Source organism: Asparagus officinalis, chromosome 3, assembly GCF_001876935.1.
Source record: "Asparagus officinalis chromosome 3, Aspof.V1, whole genome shotgun sequence".
NCBI classification, from domain to species: Eukaryota; Viridiplantae; Streptophyta; class Magnoliopsida; order Asparagales; family Asparagaceae; genus Asparagus; species Asparagus officinalis.
The window spans coordinates 38946612-38971048 of NC_033796.1; the positions used below are offsets into that span (position 1 = coordinate 38946612).

General features: G+C 34.8%; 3 protein-coding genes across 12 annotated transcripts in view; 1 reads left to right on the top strand and 2 right to left on the bottom strand.

The window, feature by feature from the left end:
• Positions 4294 to 9893, top strand: LOC109833867 (DCN1-like protein 1). Of its 10 annotated transcripts, none has more exons than XM_020401706.1 (9): positions 4294 to 4519; positions 6124 to 6208; positions 6758 to 6809; positions 6944 to 7019; positions 7114 to 7196; positions 7848 to 7929; positions 8066 to 8111; positions 9267 to 9358; positions 9463 to 9893. In XM_020401706.1, the coding sequence occupies exons 1-9, from the start codon at positions 4471 to 4473 to the stop codon at positions 9675 to 9677; spliced, it is 780 nt and encodes a 259-aa protein (XP_020257295.1). In that variant the 5' UTR covers positions 4294 to 4470; the 3' UTR covers positions 9678 to 9893. The 10 variants fall into 10 exon arrangements, with proteins under 10 accessions (XP_020257295.1, XP_020257294.1, XP_020257297.1 ...); XM_020401705.1 differs by having other exon boundaries at positions 7117 to 7196; positions 7848 to 7944; XM_020401708.1 differs by having other exon boundaries at positions 7013 to 7019; positions 7848 to 7944.
• LOC109833869 (soluble starch synthase 2-2, chloroplastic/amyloplastic) lies at positions 11390 to 19549 on the bottom strand. Its single transcript, XM_020401713.1, has 8 exons — positions 18841 to 19549; positions 16161 to 16695; positions 15911 to 15975; positions 15593 to 15670; positions 15399 to 15509; positions 15201 to 15245; positions 13693 to 13866; positions 11390 to 12644 (listed from the first exon to the last, which is right to left on the bottom strand). The coding sequence occupies exons 1-8, from the start codon at positions 19186 to 19188 to the stop codon at positions 11688 to 11690; spliced, it is 2313 nt and encodes a 770-aa protein (XP_020257302.1). The 5' UTR covers positions 19189 to 19549; the 3' UTR covers positions 11390 to 11687.
• LOC109833870 (ATP-dependent RNA helicase SUV3L, mitochondrial) overlaps positions 22888 to 24437 on the bottom strand; it is a 5951-nt gene continuing 4401 nt past the window's right edge. Inside the window, 1 exon segment of the mRNA XM_020401714.1 lies at positions 22888 to 23268. Within this exon segment, the coding sequence (XP_020257303.1) occupies positions 23229 to 23268 (40 nt within the window). The 3' untranslated portion in view covers positions 22888 to 23228.

Here is a 24437-nt window from a genome sequence, read left to right on the forward strand (position 1 = left end):
TTTATGTCCTAATTTATGTGTAATTTTTTTATGTCCTAATTTTTATGTTGTATTTTTTTATCTAAATGTAAGTTTTTCTTATTTCTTCATTTGGTTCTAGTATTTTAAAAATCGAAAAGTTTGGATTAAATTATCTATTTTTTCCTTTTTGAATTTTATTTTAATAATTATTTTATACTCTAATTTTATTATAATAGTTAATATAAAATAATATATATTATTAATACAAATATAAAAAACAAAATAAAAAAAAAACTAAATAGCGCCAACACCATTCCTACAGTGTTGTGTCATTCCTGACGTAACAGTGTAGCATCCCACTAAGATAGCGGGGTTTTTGACGCCCGGTTGGAGACGCCCTCAGAGTCTCAGTCAACACGTCCGAGCCTACGGGTGCTGAGTTTGACCCGGGTTAGTGCATAATTGACTATTTGAGGCAAATTATAACATGTTTAAGTAAAAGAAAATATTAATGACTAACTAGAGGGGTTCGTATGTAAAAACAGAGTTCTAGAATTCTGATAACATCATAATTCCTTAAAATCTACAATTTTCCAAATTTTTGGATACAAATTCAGACATGAGATCCACATTTCACTTCTCTCTCATAAATCCTTGTGAAAGGAGACAAATCCAAACAAAAAAGTTTCCAACAAATTTTCCAAAAAAAAAAAAAATCACCCAAGAAAACAGAGGAGGAGTACGACTCATTTTTGCCACAGAATCCTTAGCCTAAGTTATTGCATGGTCCTGTTGGCACATCAAGATAGGTGTCTGCCATAAACGCTGGCATTTGTCAAGTGGTGTGCACCCTCAACTCCAAAAGCCACAACAACTTGATTAACTCTAATCAATTAACTAGTTGCACAAAAAATGATGATTATGTCCTTTTTTAACTCTTTATTTTTGATTTGATAAGATCTTGCCCAAATTGATGATTATGTACTTTTTCAACTCTTTATTCTTGATTTGATAAGATCTTGGGGGACAACACAAGCCCGGGTTTATCTCCTAGTACAGAGATGCTCACGTTCGTGTAAGGGGCTGTTTAGTTGGTTGAGAAATTAAGGAAAAAAAAATCAAAATATCCGACACACCCATGTGAAGGTGTTTGATTTCCTTTTCTTGAGTTTGGTTGAGAGAGGAAAAAAAGAGATCTTGTGCACGTGAGACTCACCTACTAGTAAGATAATAGTGTCACGGGTCCCAAATTTAAAGAAACTCATTTCCTTCTAGAAAATCATGAAATGGGCTTGAAAACATAGAAATGGATCCCACAACCTATGAGTAATCTCCCAAACTTAAGTTTCTAGAAAATGAATCAAACAGCCCCTAAGTCTCCAGCAGGGTTAGCTCAGAACTATAAAAATTAGAAAATAGAAAAGGTACATTTTCTGTAATTAAAAAAAAGAGAATTGAGAAGAGACAGTACATTTTCTATGCCTACGTAATGAAGAACAATTTTTAGGATTATTTATTATGTTATGTTTTCCTTTTTTTATTGAGTCATACTCTACTACTTACAACGACAATTATCCTCCCCACTTTCTCTGATTAATAATACTCTACATTTTAATGACATTATCATGGCACGTAACCACCATTTAGCGTTAAATCTCCTTGGTTATCATCCGTATATATTGAATATTGCACTGTTAAAATAAGGAGGAGGTGGACAAGTATTGGTCGATGTCCATTAACGCATTTGCATGTTTTCCCCCTAAACTTTTGAGCTCTACTGAGATAATGAGGATGTGCCAATTCTTATGGGGCTAATTTCAATGGACTGGTGATTCTTTCGGCTTTATTTGTTATTTCACGTCATTACCTCATTACTGCAGTGCTATTCGTTTATCAAGTAATCATCTCTTAACCTACTTTGTTATGGAGAGACTAATTAGCAAATATTCTTCTTGTTATTCTTTAATTACTTGGTCACTTTTGTGTTGTAGGGGCTCTGAAACGCTTCAGGATACTCTCGACCTTGTATGCTTTGCTTCTGAAATCTTGATGTTTATATCTATAATAAACTACTTACTAAGTATTAAAGCACTAATTAATAAAGGAAAATCTTATTTTGTTAAAGCAACTTTTTTAAGTTGTACTTGGAAATTTGACTCCTACCCATTTGGCATTGGGCTAAGAGAATGGCTAAGGAAGTTTAACCCCTTCTTAGCCATCTAAATGGATTAATTTGATCAAATGACTAGCAAACCGTTCCACAAGGGTTAATGTTACTTAACCCCTCATTTAGAGGGGTAAACAAATTCGTCTAAAGAGGAGGATTAAGAGCTATTCCATCTGAAAATAAGAAATGAAACTTTAAAAGAGAATATACTTTATATTTATGGCAACTAACCTCCTTAACTGTTCTTTATTTGCCAAACACAAAAACTTAATCCTTCATCTTGATTATCAAATAGAATTAATTTATTTTTAACCTCTCGTAAAAGATCGACTAGATTAGACTTTTACTTTAACCCTTCTCCTTTGAACTCTTGCCAAATAGCACCTAAATGTGACATGAGAGTAGAAAACCAGGCATAGATGTAAAAATCCTTCTACAAACATCTTTTTTTCTGTCTCCAATGAACATCGAAAACAGAAATTTGTTATCTCAGTCTACAATTTTTCATCCGTGGTGTATCCGGTATCCGTCAGTGAAGCTGCATCATTGATGGAAAATAACCATGTCATGAATCATACTTAAATTTCTTAGCAGGTTTCATTATTGATTGAATTCTATTTTTTCTATGAAACATAAATATGAGAAAAGGGTCCAAACTTAACATATTTGCAATAATTTCATTGCAAATTTTATTTAGATATTAGTCCCCAGAATATTTAATTATTACATATTAGTCCCTCAAATCCATGAAATCGCTCATTAGTCCCTTCTATTGAAATCTAACCCTCAAATCATGGACATTGCTGTTACGACCCTCAATTATTAGGTTATTTTGAAATTATCCCCTCAAATATTCCTACCAGATTCCTCAATTCTTAACTTATTTTGAAATTAATCCCTTCAATCAAGAGTAGAAGTAGTGATTGGAGGAATTACAAGTAAAATTTATTGTTGTGGACTATTAGCTCCTCCAATTCTCATTATTTTTTTTTCAAATTTAATCTTTCCAATTGCTATTTATATTCTTGAGTGAAGGGAATAATCTAAAAATAAGCCAAATATTGAGGGACCTAATAGCAATTTTCATGATTTGAGGGACTAATGTCAAAATATGAAAGATTTAAGGGACTAACATAGTGACTCAATTATGGAATAATTTCTTAAAGGGTATTGCTATAAGGACCCAAATAGGGGACCTAAGGCATGAGACATGTGATGTGTCACCCTCCGGTTGCATGAGACACTGTTCTTGGGACGGGTGAGGTGTCACCATCCGGTTGCATGATGCATTGTTCATGAACAGTGCATCATGCAATCGGATGATGACACCTCACATGTCCCATGTCTTGAGTCCCCTATTTGGGTCCTTGAGACATTAATGTTTCTTAAAAGATGTTGAATATCTTCTATTCTCATAGGTGAGGGTTTAACCTCTTTTTGGACCCCCTTGTCGAAATTTCTGGCTCCGCCACTACCTGGGATTGTTGCAGTTCGGCCCCTTGATGACTAAAACACCCTCGACTAATGGTTTTGGATGGTTATCTGCAAATTGTGACTCTAAAATTTACACATTTCTAAACTTTGATATCCAAAGCCTTTAGCACTTTAATTACCCAAAGTTTACACCTTTTAACTTTGATAACTCAAACTTCTTTTTTGACACTTCAATGCCCCAAACTTTGCACATTTTGTTAACTTTCATACCACAAAAATTTCACATTTTTTAACTTTAATAACTCAAAGTTTATGCATTTTGACTTTGATACCCTAAAGTTTAGGGTAATAAAGTATCAAAAATAAAACTTTGGGTATCAAAGTTAAGAGAGTATAAACTTGAAAAGTTCTGAAAAAAATTTAAGGTATCAAATAAAAAAGGTGTAAAATTTTGGATATTTAAGAATCGAAAAACTTTGGGGTGTTAAAGTTAAAAAAAACTGTAAACTTTAGAATACCAAAGTATAAATAACCCTTTTGAACAAAATGAGTTTTTTTAAGAAAGAAATCATAGTTAAGGGATAGTTTGGTCGTTGAGGGAATTTAAGGGACTAAGAAGTAATTATTGAGGTGTAGGGGACTCATGGAAATTATTGGATAAAATCTCTCTCTCTCTCTTTCTCTCTCTCTCTCTCTCTCAATAGTATACTAGCGTCACGTGAGGAGCAACCCTGGTCCTTCACCAAACGACATCTCTCCGAAAAAGATTTTAAAATGAAAGAGAAGGAGAAGGTTTTAACTCTTTAATTCCCTTCGAATTACTCGATCTAGGGTTTCCCTTTTTCCTAACCGAAAACCCTTTTGAGGGAACCCTAGATCCCGTCTCCATCTCCATCTCCATCTCATCAATGGCGTTCGTTCGCTTTGATATCTTCGAGTTCTACAGGACATACTGCGGTTAGTTCTTCGATTCTCGGTGGATCTTTTTGTTTAATTTTGTTAGTTCTTCGATTCTCGGTGGATCTTTTTGTTTAATTTTTTTTCCAGCAAGGAATGAGCTGGGAATTTGAATAAAGAAATCTATTTGGTTTGTTTCTCGTATCAAGATTGTGTTTCTTTTGCTCAATTCATGCTGTTTTTATCGGTAATGACGAGAATTCTAGCTGAAATGTAATTGAGTGCGTGAAACTTTTCTTGGATACGGAGAAAATTCGACTGAAAAATTAGAGGTTTAAGCTTTTTGAGTTGATTAGGATGAAAATGTGCATTAGAGAAGATATGATGAGCCAAGAAAAGAAGAGGTCACTTTGGTCAGTATAATCGGTGTTTGTTTCCTCTGAAGAAGATACATTCACTTATCATTAGAACTCAGCATCATAAAGGACACTTCATAGTGTAAATGGTATTCTTGCCAATAGTATTCTGGCATAAATGTTCTTTATATAAAGGTAGCTAATTAATTGCAAATGTAGTGATATTTTTGGGGAATGGTCTAGCTGTTTTCGCACAGAATCTAGAAGAAAGTGTTACCATATTATTGTGCAACATATGGTACTTTGAGTGGTATACAATTGGAATGACATAGGTTTAGTTCGATCGGTTTTTGGCATCATGGTATACTTGGCATTACTCACTTGGGTCATCTTTGACGGTTATCCGTAGGACATTTATGTTTGTGGAAATAATTAAAGACATGTTAAATTAAGAATAATGATATTAGAATCTTGCATATTTTTTAGTTTTGATCATCAAATAGCTTTTCCAAAAATTGGAAACTACTTTAAATAGAAAAACGGGCACAAACTAATGAACTTGAATAGTAATATTTATACTCCAATATTTAAAGCCAACACGGAGAGAGGGAGGGAAGGTTGCCCTTCCATCCTCGTATTGGTGCTCAGCTCGAGTGGGCTCATTATTCACTTCTGGCCATTTTGATTGTACATCAATTGCTACAGGAGTCATTATATAGGTTCATGTTACATCTTGTTCCATCAGATATTGATACTGAGGCATCCTATCTACTTTTATTAGGGTCCATGGTTATTGGTTAGTTAGTATCTGCCCAGCCACTTCCGGTTATTGGTTAGTAGCAAAGTGCAACTAATAAGCCTTGGGAAAACTTGTAGACAATGTTATTACTCAGGAGTTGGCCCAAAAAAAGTGTGCCTTGACATAAGGAACAGTCGGTTGTATATTTGTGATGCTAGTCCTGGTTCCCTGGAACTGAATTTAATTGCAATTCTAAAACTTAATAGGTGACTTCTTTACTGGACTCGTAGACATAGCTGTCATATTGCTCTAGATAAAGTGAATTGGCTCATCAATGTTGATGTCTTTGTTAGTCTTTTGATTTCTAATTTAACCACATCTTATTCAAGCATTTTTGTTGAAAGTAGCGAGAATCATTAACAAAGTTACTTCAGCTTTATAGTTTGGAATATGTTAATCGTGCTTATCCAGATATATGTTTACGTGATTTCTTATTTTGGTGTCTTCATTTGAATAATTTAGTTTTGATATAGTTTATTCAGAGGTAGTTTTCATGTTATTTTATGTAGACATTATTTCAAGAAGTGACCATGTGAGTTCAAGGGGGATGTTAAATATGTTGACAAAGTCAATGGAATCAAGAGGAAGGTCATGGTAAGCTTTTTACATCACTACTACATCTTTAATGCATGTAAAAACATTCTGGATATTCCTCTGTTTTATTTATTTTATCCTATTTGTTGATATCAAACTGTGATAACCTTCATGGATGCTTGGTCACGTACACTCGTGGAAGTTAAACTGTGATTCACTTCCATGAAGCTTAGACGGGTTTCAATAGTATCAGTTGGAAATATGCCTCATGTGAAGAAGCAATTTTATCTATTATAGAGAAGCACACAATTCTATATGTGGTCTGTCAGCGAGGTTGTAATCATGTGAGTCGTTAAAGATTTGCACTTGGATATGTTTTATAAAAGTACAGAAGACCTAATGACTATATGTAACCCATATATCTGTTCAGATTAGTAGCTTTTTTTCGGTGGATGGGGGTGGGGGTTTGGGGTGGGGGGTGGGTATGGACACACATAGATTTTGTAGTCCGAGGACATTCTTGCCTCCATTGTTCCGCAGTTATTACATTAGATTCCATATATTCCGAATATCTTATGCTGATTATGTTTGTTATACTTGTATTTTCAGGGATAATATTTTGGATGATCTTTCCAAACTCATGTCAGGCCTTAACTTGTCTGTGGGTATTAATTTTTTTCTATTTTAGTCGTGTTTTAAATATTCTTGTCTTACTCTATTTGCCAAGTTCTCTTAATTTTTATTTTCACTGCTGTTCTTGAAAGATAGTTTTCTACATTACTTAATATTTTGTAGGGGGGTTATCATCAGTTTAATTGCTTTTATGATTTTGTCTTCCTTGCATGTCGTGAAAATGGGCAAAAGAACATCAGTAAGATATTTTCTTCAGTTACTTTCAGCTATTACTTATATATACGAGTTCTGTAAACTTGACTCGTCCTGATGTAATCTCAAATAACTTTCAGCAGTAAGCAGGGCAATTTCTGCATGGAAATTAGTTTTGAATGGAAGATTTCGGTTGCTTAGGCATTGGTGTAATTTTATTGAGGTATTAATTCAATTAATGCACTTCTTTAATTTAATCATCTTAGAAGGCCATCTGCTTCTGTTGTGAATTCAATTGTTATATACTCCTTTTTGTAGACCCTGTAAGACTGTATGAAGTCTTTTTAAGTTTTTGATTAACTAGATTTTCTTATTGATTAGCCCATTTCTTATGGAGGCAATTGTTATGGATCCTGTTGTTGCAACATATCCGCTGTTAGTGTCATTTTACCTGAGACCTTGCTCTGCTCTAATGTTCATGAGCTTTGCGTGTGGCAACATAATGGAAGATTTTAGCTAAATAAATCTTTCTGTTGTTTGGCAGTGTGGGATTTGGTAGTGTGGTACTAGGGACATAACAAAATTATCTTAGGTGTAAGATCTATTTAACTAGATTTAGACTATGGTGCTCATCATGCCTGTTACATTTATTTTCACGCTCTCAGTGGTTACCAAATAGGCTTTACACCTTTCTTTCCTCGGGTAGCATAATGTAGTGATATCTATGTTTTTGTACCTCATAGTGTAGTGCCTCTTGTATACTCACTGAGGAGTGCTTCTGCTACATGTGGAACTACCCATTACATGTTATGTTTGTTCTTATGTTACTTCTCATAATTAATTGTTCTTTTCCCTCTTTTCTTGACCAAACTAGGAACACCAAAAGCATAATATATCTGAGGATACATGGCAACAACTCCTGGCTTTTAGTCGATGTGTAAATGAAAATCTTGAAGGTTATGATGCAATGGGTAATTAAACTATCTGCTGTTTTGACATGCAAAGAATATTTGTTTTCCTCAGTTCTTGGGTTTTCCACATTTTTAGTTATATTCTTGGGGAGCTGGCTGCTGACTGATTTTCTTCCTGCAGGTGCTTGGCCTGTTGTTATTGATGACTTTGTAGAGTACATGTACAGGTTTGTCTTCTTCACTATAATATTGCTTAAATGGTTATTTTCTAAGTTACTTCTAAAGTTCTCTGATAGGTGAAAGTTATTCAAGATAATCTCGCACTAGCGGTCATTAATATTTTTACAATAGAAGTTTCTTTTATGGTATTCTTGTTGCTTTTGTATTGGAGATAGATTTCTAATGTCCGATAAACATCTAATGTCCTGATATTTGAATGATGGATACGCTTATATGGTAACAGGACAAGGCAAAATGCTATTTACACCAATAAATGCACAACCATGGACATGCATATATGTCAAGAGACATATAATATTCGATGCTTTTTCATCATTAACAATATTTCTTTTTTATAATATTAACTAAATTACATTGTTCATATAAGTAAATATGAACATTGTTTTACACATTGGAAGGTATAATATTCAATAAGCCTTCTTATCTCATAGTTTCAGCTATTTTTTTCAAGAGGAGAATATTATACCTCATCCCCTAGTTTGAATTTAGTAAAGCTTAGAGGGAACTGATGTAGGAAGGGACTGTTGTATCGTAGCAGTTGAATTTCAAATTTTCAAATTTTCAAATATGAAGATTGGATGGCAGCCTGCAGAATTAGTGTGGTTCTGGTATACTCTTAATATAAGGTATAATTCTTGTAATTAGTTGTAAACACTGGTCTAAGGCATGTATTGAAAATTTGGAAAAGATCTTATTAGGTCGGAAAAAGTAAAGCATCCATCCTGTAGCAATGCATCGTGATTGTGATCATAACAACATTAATTACATTGACATAATATAAATAACCTTAATACATCTGTAATAAAAAGCCATGCAGAATCCATAGAATAATTCCAAAAGCATGACATCATCATAGTTTTTATGCCTTAAAACTTCAACAATGCCACATCTCCACTTCCAAATGAATTATGTGCTGAAACATTAATATAGAGTTACATGAAATAAGAACTGGCGTAGTTCTTTTAAGTAACTGCTCACATGCTGGATGCATATGATGACTTGATGAAAGTCAATTACTTAGTTATTTCATGAATGTCAGTTACTAAATTATTGTGTTATCTTCTGTCTGATAGGCATAATGAGTCATTACTCATTCATTTTGAATCCTTTGGCACTAATTATTGCACATTTTTCTCATTCAGCAGAATCAATCAATTGAACATCTGTAGCACTCGTGACTGCTCTTGCAGTTGTGGAGACATGGAAACACCGGGCATAGCCAATACTTTTAGTGGTAATAAATTTCATTGGAACTTAAGTTTGAATATGGAGCGATCATCAATAGAAAGTATAGCCATATCTTTACCTTCTTTATCTCTATTTTTTGTATGTCTACAGGATTGAACTTACTTCCTGGATCAAAAAGAAAACTTGTCTCCAAAAAATGTGGTTGTAGGGATTCAGATTCTGATTCGCTTATTACTGACATAAACAGACGTAACTCGGTTGGTTGCTTGCATTCTTCACCTTCAGCTTGTGCTGTAGAAGATTGCTTATCGAAAAGCCCTCATGGTCACCAGTTTGATAAGAAGCGCAGGACTTCATACACATAGTTTTTCTCCCAGGTTCAGAAAGATTGAAATATTCTCCGACAATGTTCGTTTATTCATGTTGCCTCTGTTTTCGCACCGTGATCTCTGTGGCATTATTTTTTGTATTTTGTATTTTTATGTATGTTACTCACCAGGCCACCAGTTTTTCCTCTGTCTTCAATTGTATTTGGATATTACAGAATAAGCCGCTTTAATATCCCCCCCACGACACACACACCTAAATATCTGCTGTGGTTAGGACTGTTACCATTAGTTCTAGCATTAAAAACAAGGAAAGAAAAGGTTCTAGCATTAGATTTATTGGTGCTATGAGTTGCAGATGCAGAGAGTATGCGGGAGAAGCTTACAAGCGTAACCATCACAAGTTTTAGAATTGGCTGTTCTGCCGATTCCTATTCTGCTTGCATTGGAATCCATTTTTCTATTTTGCACCGATTTAAACTGTTATATAGCGAGCATTGTGAAACTCGCAAGTCGACCATTAATTGGAGTCTAGAAATAATTTGGAATATCGTCGTTGATGCGCTTCCGTGAGGATATTTTTTGTTGTTAGGGGTTACATGAATTATCTCTGTTCTCATTTGGAGGGACAATCCCATGGTTTTTGACTCCGCACTTTGTTTCTGGTAGTACAAAAATAAGTATTGAGTGTATTGTATAATCAACGTTATTTTTCATTTGATCTTTCAGTGTTACACCGCAATTTTAAAATTAATGAGCGGGAGTAAGGTACGGCTTCTGTGCACTAGGATCGTAATCTGGGATTAATTAGGATAAAACCACCTCGTCCTTTAATGAGATTTCCCATTCGCTCGTTTTCAAGAGATAGCTTCAAGGATTCAAAACATGATACTGGATTCCTTCCATCGCATGCATTAATTGATCATGAAAGAATGTTCATGTGTTACTTTTTTAATCGTTGTATATATAAAAGATTGCGCCGGTTGCGTATAAAGGAATCGTGTAATTAACGGTTGTTTTTAGGGAAAATAGGCCCATTCATAAAGCCCACTAATATTTCTGAGCCTTTAGAGGCTGCGAGCTGACTAGCGAAGGATGGATTTCTACAAACTCACAAAGGTTTTAAGGAAACGGACTTATTTATGCACCGTGTACTTTAGACACTAAATAGCTCCCCAGCTTCTTCATTGTGTATTTTCCTTCAGTTCGATGTCAACGAAGTAAAATATGTAGTGGGGTAAAAAGGGGAAAAAAAACGCAGACATTTGTACTCATTTAAATAAACAAATACTACCAGCATACAAATCTAATGTACAACAATGGAAACGTTTCCATGCTTTATCGTATATACTGAAAAACTCTAAGATCATCTCTAACCCATTGCACCAAAATGATGCAAATTTTAAATTAAAATAGCGCAAAAGTCACATTAAACAGTAATACATCTCCAACTCATTGCACTATTTTTTACACAAAAAAATATTCTCAGTTTATTCCCTTTTATCTATTTTTATATTAATTAAAAGGTAAAAAATAAATAGTTAAAATTTTTTAAAACAATGCATAGTAACAACGCGGATGAACAGTGCAACACCATATTTGGTGTCGCACTGTTCATCTCCTCCAATCTCCTCCAAAGTGCTGCAAAAAATACGGCACGGTTGGAGCTCGAACAATTCAACGCAGCAACATTTTGCCACCGCGTTGGAGATGCCCTAAGCTAAAACTCAATATCCAATCAGCTTGTCATCGAACCCGATCAAACCGATGATTACTTATAAGTAAAGATAAAATTCATCCCGAGCTATAGCTCATTTATACAATTCATCTCTAAAGTTCCTTTCCAGATGACTTATATTCTATGTACAAGGAAAATTCAGATTGAACCATGCCGTACGTGTTTGGTATCGTTATTGTTCATCAAACAAAAATTATCTGCTACAGGTTAAACAGAATTACTACCGGAAAAAAAAAAAATCCCCCCAGAAACTAAGAGGACGGAATATATCATTCAGTTCATTAACAAGAAAAGAGTGGGGAACATCATTTTCACCACTGATATTTTGCAGCAACAAGCACTTCTTCATACTGCTGAGCAGCACTATCCCAACTGAGATCCTGCATCATCCCTCTCCTCTGAAGCCCCTCCCAACTTTTCTTATAATTCCAGTAAGTATTCAAACAATTCCCTAACGCATCAATAAGCTTATGACTCTCCGCCCTATCGAAAGTCCACCCAAGCCCACTCTCGCTGTAAGGATCGAATTGCTGCACTGTATCTCTAAGCCCACCAACCGCATGCACGACAGGAACGGTCCCATACATCATCGCGTAAAGTTGGTTAAGCCCACAAGGCTCAAACCTCGATGGCATCAGCAAAACGTCGGCACCTGCAGTGATTCTATGCGCCATTTTTACTGAAAACCCAACCCAACCTCTAACTTTGTCGCGGTTGTGACCCTCGAAATTTCTAAGCATTTCTTCGAGATCTTGTCTTCCAGTACCTAACATAATCAATTGTACATCTTGGCCTACAATCCAAGGCATGGCCTCTGCTATCAAGTCGACGCCTTTTTGATAATCGAGCCTCCCGATGAAACCAATGATAGGGACATGGTCTCTAACAGGCAAGCCTAGTTCTTTCTGAAGAGCAGCTTTGCACTGAGACTTGCCAGTGTGTAGAGTTTCGAGAGAGTAGTTTGCGTAGCCATCAGATTTTAAGTGCACATCGAGGCTTGGGTTCCAGTCTTTAGTGTCGACCCCGTTGACAATGCCTTTGAACTTCCAGTCATTCTCGTTGATGATTCCGTGAAGGCCCCACCCGCCTTCTTGGGTTTTGAGCTCCCATGCATAACCGTGGCTGACGGTGACGACTCTATCAGCGGCCTTTAAGCCAGCTGCAAATATGTTGAAGTGTTCGCCTCCCATTGGATCGTAGAGTTTGAAAAGATCAATGTAATGACCTGGGAGATCAGCGATGTGGAAATCCTCGATGGGACCACGGCCCTGTGTAGTAGATGAGGATTAATATCAATATGGAAAGGGAGAAAAACAAATTTTTTTTCTCTGGGGTTAAAAGAGTAATACAAAAATCACTCAATGGGTATTGGGTAGAGCTGCAACAAAAGAATTTTAGAACTTGGGCGATAGTACAGGGCTCTATACGCAATTAACCCTAATTTTTATCATTTCTTTGGAATTGATTTGAGTTATTCATTCTTTTTTTAGGTTTCAAATGACAAGTAAAAGGAACTTCAAAGGTATGATATAGATTTCCAATTCTCTGTCTAAGATATTGTTCGGACTAAATTGTGGAGCAGAGCCATATGCAGTTTTACCCAAAGCCAATCCGTAATCTGTTATATAACTTGGTAAAAAGAATCTGAAAACATATCTTTTAAGGACAAGGACAGCAAAGCCTTCACTCAGAACATTTTTCTTTTGGGGGTGGGGGGCTACACAAGTCCATTCCGCTTTTTTAATTTGTTAAACTTATTTATTAAACTAAAAAGTATCTCATTTTCTTTCCACGTCTTCTACATGGTCCTAAACCTGAATGAAACTCAATTGAGTTTAATCACTTCACAAAAATAAAAATAAAAAAAAAATTATGGTCACTCATCTATCTGATAAAATTATAGCAAGATGAGGGGGCAGTTTTAGTTGGCTCATGAGCTTTACTGTACACTTGAATATTAATAGAATGAGGTTTCACTTTATAGTTTTCTTAACAACATTGTGTAAATATAACTTAGAAACAAATTACTACAGCAGTTCTGCAGACTTCACATACCAGTCAGGCAATTTTCACTGTAGGATGCAGGCATGTCCAATGTAATTATGAGTATTAAAATTAAAGTTGTTCATGCTATAAGCTCAAATATAAAACCTGGATCTCCATGTACTCTACCAATGTCCACATACTTCATGTCATTGGTAAATGGCAAAACAAATATCTGACTTAATACGTGAATATTTATAAAAGGGAAACAGTATAAATGTGCCAGAAATTAAATAAGCTGTATACAAGAACAATAGAAGATTGAGGGAGAACCTGGTGTGCTATATTGTGTATAACAAGGACACATCGTGTATACTTCATCAAGCCATTGTCTCGATAGTATGCCTTCAGATAAACCGGTAAGAGCGCAGTGTGCCAGTCATTTGCAATAAATACTAGATTCCCATCTCCATAGCAGACACCACCACATGGAGCATACCATGGAACCTAAAGATAACTAGAATTATTCAGATCAAAGTTGATGAAATGTTAAGGACATCTGTTTATACCCACAGTTTGAGTGCCCAAGTATTTTGAAAGTCATAAGTTAAAAGCTACAACATTTTTTGTGAATATATGATCTAAAAATTAAGAAGAAACACCAAAAAATTTATTTTCACTTTTTCTCGAGTACCAGAGAATGAGTAAAGCGAAGGCACTACTAGCAATACATGCTGATCAAGAATTAGCCTGTATCTAACTAGTATTTTTCGGAGAACAGCTGACAAGTTGCAGAGGTACGATTTTCAAAATGTTTGAGAAATCGGTTAATACCCGCATTTAAAGCAATTAACAGCTATGTTAACTTTTGAAGGAAGATAATAACAATAATAACAATTATAACAATTATAAAAATAAAAGAAATAACAATACACATGTTTCCTGTTACTCAATGACTAGAAAATGATGAGTAAATCAAAATATAAAGCAAAGGCTAGTGCTAACAATTAAACATTAACACGCAAGCAGCGACAGTACAGTCTGTTAGATTCTGAATCAATCAATCAACTAAAGTTCATGCTTAAGAAACCCAGAGATTAACAAATGACAATAGATTATCAGTTTTGGGAACATATATTGTTCATCAGAAAACTATTAAATTTTATGCTGGAGATGTATTACCGGTCCCATATTTAATGAGATCAATAGGCTTTCTTTTCACTTGGTTCTAGCATGTTCGTGATATGTTATGTTGGACCCATATTTTGTGGAATTTACTTTTGTGATATAGTAATAGAAAAGACACGTGTTTATAAACAATCTTATTGAATGAAATCATATTACATATCTATTCTCCAGAAGTTAGGAAGGTAGGGTGCTTGAGTTTGGTTTAGATTCATCCAATCAATAAAAAAATAAGTCTATAACAGTTGTAAGGACGACAACTACGTCTGAGAAAATGATAATTGCTAGGCAGTAACTTTGACTTTTTTGACTTCTAGGATGGCAAAAGGGAAATTAGGTAAAAGCAGATGTATGATGGACTCTGTCAGATATGTTGAAAAGGTTTTCTACATCCATAACCTGAAATATTTACCTTCAAGTATAGAGTTCATATGTCCATAAGCATAATGCAAATTCGACAACCATGATAAGTAATCTATCTTCAAGTAATAGTTTTTAAAACAAATTATTTTCAGAAGTCTCACACTGACACCAATCTCAGGTAACTAGTGAATAATGTATATAATATGCATCTGCCACTGTTCCAAGTAACCTCCCCGTATGTACACTGTAAATCATATGTTTTGAACATTGAATTGTAATGAATTCTAATATACCTCTACAGCTGCCTTGCAAAATAAAACCATCCTTTTTAAAATGTCCTGCATTGAATGTAAAATTACATATTAAATTGCAGAAATTTTCAATTGAAGACCATTGAAAATGCAAAACTGCACTTCAAAAATGGAGTGATATTGAGAAATCAGAAACAAACGTTAAACAGGATAAAGCAGCTAGATGAAAGAAAATTTTACCACTCGATTTCCTCCATATATATCTTTCTCACGATGCCGGAAAATGGGGCTATCAATAAAAACAAAATCTACTCCATCAATGTATGCGTGAAAATAAGATACCTCCATATCCTATATGAAATTTTGTTTATAGAGGTGTTAAAACTTGAAAAGACTAGTGTGTAGGTTAAAAGTCACCATGAGCCAGTGTATACCTGTCCATCAACCTTGTACCTTTTACGTACTCCTAGATCTTGAGGTTCACTATAGTCGCCATACCTTGGTACCACAACCTAAGAGGAGAAAGAAAGTTAACGACTTGCTAAAAGAATCTACTATGTGTAGTTCATAAGTTTGTTAATTCCTGGCTAATATTATTTTAAGATCTTGAACAAAACAAGAGTAGTGAGTTTGTAAATGAAAATTGAGATGCCCTAGACTAGTGTTCAAAATAATCCCTTTATAGATTAATTATGATAAGCATACACCTGTCCATGTGAGAACATGTTGCATCACTGGGAATAAATGCATACCATAACTCGATGTCCTCTCTTAGCCAAAGCCTTCGGTAAAGCTCCAGCAACATCTCCAAGACCCCCTACGGAATCACAAATAATCAATAAATGACAAAGCATTAACAGTGCAATAATGATTAAATTGAACGAAAGTACTAAGAAACGTTCCTTAGTATTATATGAAGAATGTAATACATGCTACTGCAATTTATGATCCTCAAAACATAGCAACTGTTGGAATTTGCAGAAAGTTGTAAAATGTTATTGCCTGTTTTTGACCAAGGAGCACATTCTGCAGCTACCAAGATGACATTCATGACATTAGCTCCAGCCAAGGGAGGAGAATCCTTTATTCCTTCCCCAGGAGTTGCATCTTGTTCGGCATTTGCATTACCAATGTTTTGTTCTATCAAATCTTCAAGATTCTCGGTTACATAAAGTTCAGATGCTCTTGATAAACTTGGAGATGTAATCGCTGAGTGGGCTGCTTCTGAACCAACTTCTCTGGATAATCCAAGAGCATCAGCCACAGAGTGTTCATCTGGTGATTCGTCCTCAATTTCTCTTCTGTAAACTGATTTTTTATCAGAACTTGGTGGTCTTACTGATACTTCAACTTTACTTAATTGATCAGATTTTTCAGGTGCAGTAGTAATGCTATATTTTTTATCAAGCTCTCCTGTAGTAGTTGAACATTGTTTTGTATTTTGAGAATAGCTGCCACTTTCATTAGTAGCTGCATCTATTTCTATGTTAACAGCGTTACTTGTTATAGAAGAAACAAGCTTCCTTCTTTCTTCAATCTGCACCAAACGGTTGAAAATTCAAAACAGTTGCATTCTGAGAAAAAAATAGAATAAAAAATACAATTATACAGCAGAGATTGTAGAAATGATGTTGATCGGGCTCCAACCTAGTTAACTATGTATTAAGATCTAACCTTAGCTGCGAAAAATATGATAAATGAACCATCATGAGTGATATATCCAATGAGATTAATTAAAAATGAAATACAGTAGATAATAGGCAGTGTACAAAAAATCCTGCTCTATGCATGTTTATATTTGTTTCAAATTGAATATATGCTATCACTTTCAAATATCCATGCTTTAAGTTGATGAAAAGAATTATCATGTTGCTGATCATGCATAATATGAAGAAAGGGTGTCAGAAACATATTGAAGTTGCATAGCCACCTTAATACCTGAACCTGTTGAGCCATAGACAATCAGCATAATGATGAAAAAAATACATATACTAGGATTATCAAAATTGTGACAATGATGTTCGTAATTTCCACTGCATAGACCACAGCGAGTGTTATAATAATAGCATCACAAATATGGATAGTAGCTAATGCATCAGATAACAATTGTTCACTATGCAGACCAAAGAAAACATGATGTGGTAGCCAGTAGTCATTTTGTAGACTACAGCCAGTATATGTGGAAGGACTTTGACACGCCAAAAAAATTAGAACAAACATTAAAGACAAAAAATTGTTGATGTTAGCATAGCTCAGACATAATTACATATTGGAAGTATTACATATCTGACCTGCACAGTTGACATTGAATGATTTATGTGCCAAAAATATGATTTGTCACTATCATTGATTCTAAATGCATGATGATATATTATTTCTCAGATATCGAGCTAGCGCTGTTAAGAAAACATTTTACAGAACAAAAAGTTGTTAGTTGAATTGTTGAAGCCAGTTGATTATTCATTTTTGTTATACACAAATTCTATAACATATTTTATTAGAGGTTCTTAGATCAGAACAAAGACAACTCATATTCCATTATAAGGGAAGATGACTGCTTTGAACCAAAATAGGTGAAATGCATCATCTTTAGGAGAATAGTCTTGAAACCAATATAAGGTTGGTCTGACTTCTACATAACATCCTTGCATTCAATAAAGTCCAATCTCATATTCCATTATAAAGCAAAATTTATGTTCTCATGATTATGACCCAAAGCTTGAAACATCCCATTTAATCTCTCACTACACTCTACAAAACCAAGACTTACATCTCATATGCAGGTTGAGCGAATTCAACTCCCATAATAGCTAGCATGAGGTACTCCAACAAGCTACCGATTATTAGTTATTTATTTATTCCTTTTATACACCTCTTTCTTGAGGTAAATACATTGGCTATTATTACCAGAACACTTCACTTTTGTGAAATTTTGCCGTGTTGGGCACTCAGACAAGACAGGGAACTTGGACACCAATGAAGAAAAACACACAAAACGATAGAAACAGAAAGACGAAAATAATTTGAAACTTACAAATAAATACCACTCTAGGAAATGATTCTAGATGAAATGAAGCTTCGAAGCTGCATGTCTGTTGCAGATAATACTTCAGAGATCACCTTATAACTGCAGATTATATGTAAGTATTTGTCCAAGCACACTAAGAAGACCAAAATAATATCCAGTTCCAATGGAATCCTACTTTATATATCGATTTATCATCATCCGAAAATAATCAAGTAACAAAAAATTTAGCATTCCTTGAAACATTTTCTTTCAGAAGGAATTGTACATTACATAGTTCGTTTTAGGGATTGGCGACTTTATCATAATTCACAAACAAGCTGAAGCAAATCAGCGCATTAATCCATGCAGGTTATCAACTTATTAATTACCACAGAATTCATTTCCAGCTATAACATCCAATGAAATCTAAATGAGGCGAGGTAACTACCCATTTTTTATACCCTCTTAACATATGCATCATTGTTTGTAATCAGTGGCTAGACAGTAAATTGTTTCAGCGCACTCAACTAGATGCTTATCAAATAATCACATAGATTAGGATCAAATTGTATTTTTCTCTAAATATACCAAACCGAAGACAAAAAGATCATTCATTTCCAACTAGACCCAAAAAGAATACTGACTCTATATGAAAATTGAGAGTATGAAAGGCACCTGTCTAATGAGATTCTTTTGCCTTGCTAAAACCTCCTTGCTTTGTTTAAGCGTTGCCTGAAACGATTCATCAGCAACATTCTCTTCATCATCACCCCCATTTTCTTCCTCTGCCCCAATGCCTTCTCTTTTCCCAGTAGCTCTCAACCCCCTTTTCAGAATTTCGCTTTTTAGACCCCCAAAAATACCCAATTTGCAGAAAACTCCATTGGGATCAAGAGATCTCCTTCCATAGATCGCGAAAAAGTGACGCCTTTCCCAGCAGCAACTAGTTCTCCTCTGTCGAGGAGCAGAACAGCTGCTGGTCGATGTTTGGATCAAAAGGCAAAGCGACCCAAGCGATGCCATCAAGCTCCCTGATTTCTAAACTCAGAAAGGAAAAGCCTCGAAGGGTTTCATGGGTTTAAAATGAAAATTTACGGGGTTACTGATATTTTTAGGAATGAATGAATCGAGAAAACCCACAGAGGATTAGTATATATATATAAGATCTTGCAAAGATTTGCTGAATCTTAACTGATAGATAAAATTCAGAGAAAAAGAGTACGCAGGAGAGTGGTTTTGGTGAAATATTATGCAAAATTAGAGGGTTAAAAGAGAGTGAAGTAACAGTGAGAAGATTAAAATGGGATGATGGAAGAAAACCCAACAAAGATGTATAACAAAAAAATTGGAAGCAGAGAATGCGGAAGAAAATGAATTGAGGAAATATTTACTATTATTATTATTAAGGGTGGGGTCCTTTGCTCATGAAAAACGAGGGGAAATACTTGAGGCTCAAATTCAGTGAAGTACAGCGTGAGGAGCTGATCAAAATAAGAATGTAAGTTAGGGGCCACATGATAATTACATGGTTTTCTTGTTACGAATTTTAAATTTTGTTGGAATATTTACTTGATTATTTCTCCCACGTTTTTCAGTTTTTTTTTCTTTTTTACATTTTAGATAAGTATCATGGAATCTTCTGACTAATTCAAGTTAGACTGGTTTTTCTTTAATTTTTTTTTATCTGAACGCTGAGCTACTACTATCATCACCTTGTGGTGTTTTGAACAAAACTATCATAAAATGTTTTATAAGATAAAATCTATCATATAACCTTTTCACTAAACTACTATGTCGTAGGATAATTTAGGCTAAATGTTTCACAAGCCATGCGCTTTACACAATTCTTCTCTTAGAAATGTTTATTTTACGATAATGAATTTGTGATTTGTGGATATAATAAATAGTTACATCTTTAGTATTTTGGGCAAGATACGATTGTCGTTAAGAACGCTTTGTAACTGTTCAGGATATTCGTATATAGTATTCACCTTTCATTATAGTTTTCTCCAATAAAAATTAATGACAGCTTTATACAAGACCTCTGAAGTCATACTAGATTTGTGAATTTTACCCTTATTAAACTCTAGGATTGGTGTTCATTTTAAGTTAAACTATTATACTTGTAAATCACATGTACTTTCTGGTTTATTCAAAATAAATCACAAGCAATTACTAAAAGATAGACCATTGTAATTAAAAAATTATCTGTTTTTCACTATATATATTCACTTTAGAGAGACCAATAGTGATTAATCCAATTGATTGGATAATTTAAGAGTATTGTAGTACCTAAGATGTCTCAATTTCGCACTTTGCAGTCTACAAAATTACAAGGTTATATAATATTTTTTAATTTGCATCTCACTCAAAACCTAATTTTAAGTTGATTTAGATGTTATTTGATAGAAATAATAATAATAAAGTTTTAAATGTTTTCAAAGATTTAGAAGCTACAAAATATTAGGATATTAATATCTATTATTTGATTTTAAAGATACAAAGTAGAACTAGAAATTATTATTATGTGCCTAGCGAAGATAATCCTGAAAATCGCTATTCAGGACCAGGAGTATGATAATATGAGGATGAGCCCTACACTATTTTTGTACTTGAAAAAAAAAAGATAAATGGTCAGTCTTCGATGAGTCCAAAATTTCGAGTACAATTAACATGAAAAGAGCCTCACATTATTTTTCCAGCAGTGCAAAATTAGTTTAAGGTAATTAGGCTAACTATCACTAGTCAAACAAGGAAATTGCTTTAAAACTGCATTAATTAATCATATTAGATCACAAGTCTTTAACCCATACGGATTATGAACCGGACCCGCTGCCACGTCAGCTTCAAAAAACGCGGTTTCCGAACAGTTTTTGAACTAAACCCTCCAAAAACTACCAAATTTACTATCCTCTCCTAGTTGTAAATATTTTTTTTAACGATCAAGTTACACGCTTTATTTCCTAATTCTCATCATATACAATTGTTAGGTCACAAGTCTTTATCCTTTCCTAGCTGCACTTGTAATACATAGATACGGCTGTGGCAGTCTGGCAGCATCTCCAACAACTTTCCCATTTTATTGGTATTCTTATTTTTAAAGAATTTTAGGCTTTTTTTTGTCCAATAGATTTTCCATCCCATTCTCCAAAATAGGGATGAAAAAGAAAAAAAAGGGAGACTTCCCTAAGAGAGATTCTTCAAATTTTTGCAGAATGGTTTGTCATAAATATTTCACGTTGTTCAAGGCTCCAACGAATCAAAAAATAGGGACGAAGAGAGAGCCATTGAAAATATCCGTCACTTCTCCCTCTCCAGCGATCGATCGACTCGTAGTTGAGGCAGCAACCCCCTTCGTCTCTCAAACAAAGCCCTAGATTTCCCTCTCTCCTCTCGAGCGGCGGCGAGCGGCAGCGATCCTCCAACCATAGTTCCTCTCTCTCCTCTCGAGCTCTCGAGTTCTCCTCTCTCCATCGAGCCATAGTTCCTCCTCCCTCTCTCCGATCGAGCCCAGTTCCTCTTGATCACTGTATTTTGAGGTACACTCTTAGCTAGGGCTTTTTGATCTTGCCTTCTATCAATTTTGGGTTTTTTGGGATTTTCTTTTCTTTATTTTGTGATTCTTTTTCTTTCAAGATGTTCGGAAAAGAAAAAGAATAAAATACGTGTTTTTTTAGTTTAAAAGTCTAACCCAGCTGCTCAGAACTCTTTAATTTGATAAATAAACATGATGCCTTTACTTATTTTTCAAAGTTCAAAGAGATCAAAATAAAACCTCCTTTTTGATAGGAGATTGATCAAATAGGACCCACAAAATGAAACAACTCCCTTTTTTAATACATTAAATCTTAACTGACCAGCCCTCTATTATGTACACCATCTAATTAAGTTCAATTTAAATGTTTGAATAGAAATTTCTTCCTCCTATCTATACTATTATATACTTGCATTTTCTTTCATTTTAGTAACCACCATGTTTATGTTTTTGTTGTGCGCAGCGGAACTCGAAACACGCGAAAGAGCACGAACAAGAACGGGATAGATCACAACTAATAAGTAAAACACAATCACCACAGCAAGACAAACGAATTTTATGTGGTTTGATAAGTTGCCTACGTCCACGGGGCAAAGAGGGGAGAATTTTTACTATTAGAGATAAAGAGAATACAAATAGGATTTACAATCTCAACAAAAACCCTCAAACAAAGCTCTCAAAATCTCTTACCAATTCTCCCTCAAAGGATGCACAAACCTCTCTCAAAAGCTGCTCAAAATCTTGTCCCGATTAACCCTAATAATCATGTTTAAGGTTATATATCAACACAACAACGAAAACGGGTCAGAAAACATAACCCAAGCCATAACCCAACCGGCGCGAAATTGTCGCGGTCGACCGACCAAATCGACAGAAACATAAAATCCACACTCTGTTAATGGCAGAAGAAACTGCAAGCTAGGGAATGCATAACCGCAAGCTAGGGGATGCATGGCCGAGCAAGACATATGGGAGTCAGGATTGAGATGTTGGAGATAGCCGAAGGTTTTTTTCTTAGATCTTGTTCAAATATCTTTTCCTCTTGTATCTCTCCGCATCCAGAGAGAATATACAGGCAGCTACGTTTTGGTGGACACTGTTTGTAAGAATAATACAAATGCTTTGGTGTATAGGGAGAATTCCGCGACAAATGTTGGACAGATGTATGGGTAGCAGACGCGTAGACGTGTTTAATTTTCCTTTCTACTTGTAGTTAACTATATATGCTTATTTAGTTTACATAATAATTAGGGCTATAAATGTACTTGGAAAGCTTTTAACTTACAAATCCAAAAAAACCAACCAATCTTCGCTATCAATCCTATGTAAACAAAAGGTTACTCTCCATAATCAGCAACCAACTAGTTGCTCTCTGGAACATTTAATACAACATCCGAGAATCCAGTGGTCAGAATTTCTTGTACTACGAGTCATCAGTATTATTCTTCCTGTAACTGCAAGAGCGATGATGGCTATTGAACTCCCATTGTTCACCCGAAGTACTTGGAAATATAAGGCAAAGTCGAACTCACGCTACAAAATCCAATGAGGATTGATCTTGCCCTTTCCTGCTTGGGAATGAGAATGCTGTTAGAATATGTAGATTGATATAACAAAAGCAGAAAGCATAAACAAATAATTGTTAAATAAACACATTATCGCTCGCTATAAAACTCGAATGAATTAGCTAATACTTTGTTAATTGTCTACCAATTAAATCAAGTGAATATAGCATACAGACTAGGACTTACATTTTAAGTGCAAAATTTGACTGGCTGGTCGATAACACTGGAAACTGGTAAGATATTTTCACTGTAAACGGTCGACTCTTATCAGATTCAATCATATCTCCATGACAAAAGACGAAGCTTTATGTATTCACACACCTCCTCGTGATGATGTAGCAATTTATGTTTACACATTTTTGTCGAGTAGACATACTTTTAGACTTTTAGTTAGTTTTTCAACCTCATGAAATATAGATACAGACATTCCTAAAGATCAAGCATTTGATAATGGTAATTCAAGCCTTTCTTCATCTCCTCCACGATTGCATATTTCAGTAACTCATGCCAACAGAATGCAATATTTTTATGGCAACAACTTAATGTTAAATGAGGCACACGCAAGGACAGTTGTGTATGTCTTCTGTACTCAATAAGTAAAAGTTCAACTTCAACAATATTTGCATTCCAATATTTGCTCTCCTGTTTTCAAAATCATGCCGATGCTATACCCAATCATGCATAGAATGAGTAGTCACAACAGCCAAGAGGAGTTGCTATTGGTTTTCCTTAAGACTCAAAGAATGGTTCTAAAGTGCTTATAAAACACTGACAGATAATTTTTGTATCATAGAACATTGGTACATTGTAAGTTTTTATCAGTGCCACCATTGAATCTAATGTCTGTCAAATAGTTTCCGCCACAAGGTTCCATCCAATTATCTTATAATTCCGAATTAAACATATTCTAAAAGTAAAAGTTTCCTGACATTTGTCCACCAGAAAAAATACTATGTAAATCCTAGTAATTAAAGATAACATCACAATAATTACAGGCTACTTGTGTGCATTCAATCCAATCCACCAAATAATGACCCTGCAAAAAGCTTGTAATAACAGCAGTAACTGACAGACATGGAGTGCCCTCGGCTAAAACCTACATGGAACAGTTAAAACTTATGGAGCTCAGCTGTATATAAAATAAAATTTAAAAAAAGGAAACCTCTATATAG